General features: G+C 36.8%; 1 protein-coding gene across 1 annotated transcript in view; it reads right to left on the bottom strand.

Annotated features, from left to right (window-relative positions):
* Positions 1-538, bottom strand: part of VPS37A (VPS37A subunit of ESCRT-I) — a 56,220-nt gene continuing 55,682 nt past the window's right edge. The window contains exon 11 of the mRNA XM_007954941.2: positions 1-81. Coding sequence (XP_007953132.1) covers positions 1-81 — 81 coding nt within the window. The remainder of the gene's footprint in view (positions 82-538) is intronic.

The raw sequence follows: 538 nt of genomic DNA, 5'->3' as shown, positions 1-538 counted from the left end.
CTATAGAGGAGCATGAAATTGACTGTGCATTGCTATTGCCTGTTGAAGTTTCTCTTCCTTGGCTCTTCTACAGTGGCAAATCTAGAAGAGAAATTATTCAAAATACCAGTCACTTCTCCAAAGGATGTACCTGCTACTTCCTATATTATGACAGAATTCTAAGAATTTTAACCTGCTGACATAATTTCAAGTTTTGAAATTCCTTAGAATTTAAAAATACAACAAACAAACCTTTAATTTTGGTTGGAAGACAGCCTTTACCTACACACTTTAAGAACATATGACAAACTCTGATTCTCTTTTTCAATTTCTGATTATAAAATTCCAAGTATCTGTGTTTTTAAAACAAGAGAATATTTTTTTATTCTGTCAACCTGAAAGATTGACAAATAAAAACTTCAAGGCATCAGACACACTGTCCTTGAGTCAGATACAACTCAGAGCAACCCCTCCTTGGGTTTCTGAGACGGTATCACTACGGAAGTAGATTGCCCAACCTTCCTTCCCAGGAGTGGCTGGTGGGTTTGAACCGCTAGCC

Source organism: Orycteropus afer, unplaced genomic scaffold, assembly GCF_000298275.1.
Source record: "Orycteropus afer afer isolate SDZICR_OR568_19922 unplaced genomic scaffold, OryAfe1.0 scaffold00483, whole genome shotgun sequence".
In the NCBI taxonomy this organism is placed as follows: Eukaryota; Metazoa; Chordata; class Mammalia; order Tubulidentata; family Orycteropodidae; genus Orycteropus; species Orycteropus afer.
Note: the sequence above shows the minus strand (reverse complement) of the source record. Positions and strands in the feature narration are given on the sequence as shown.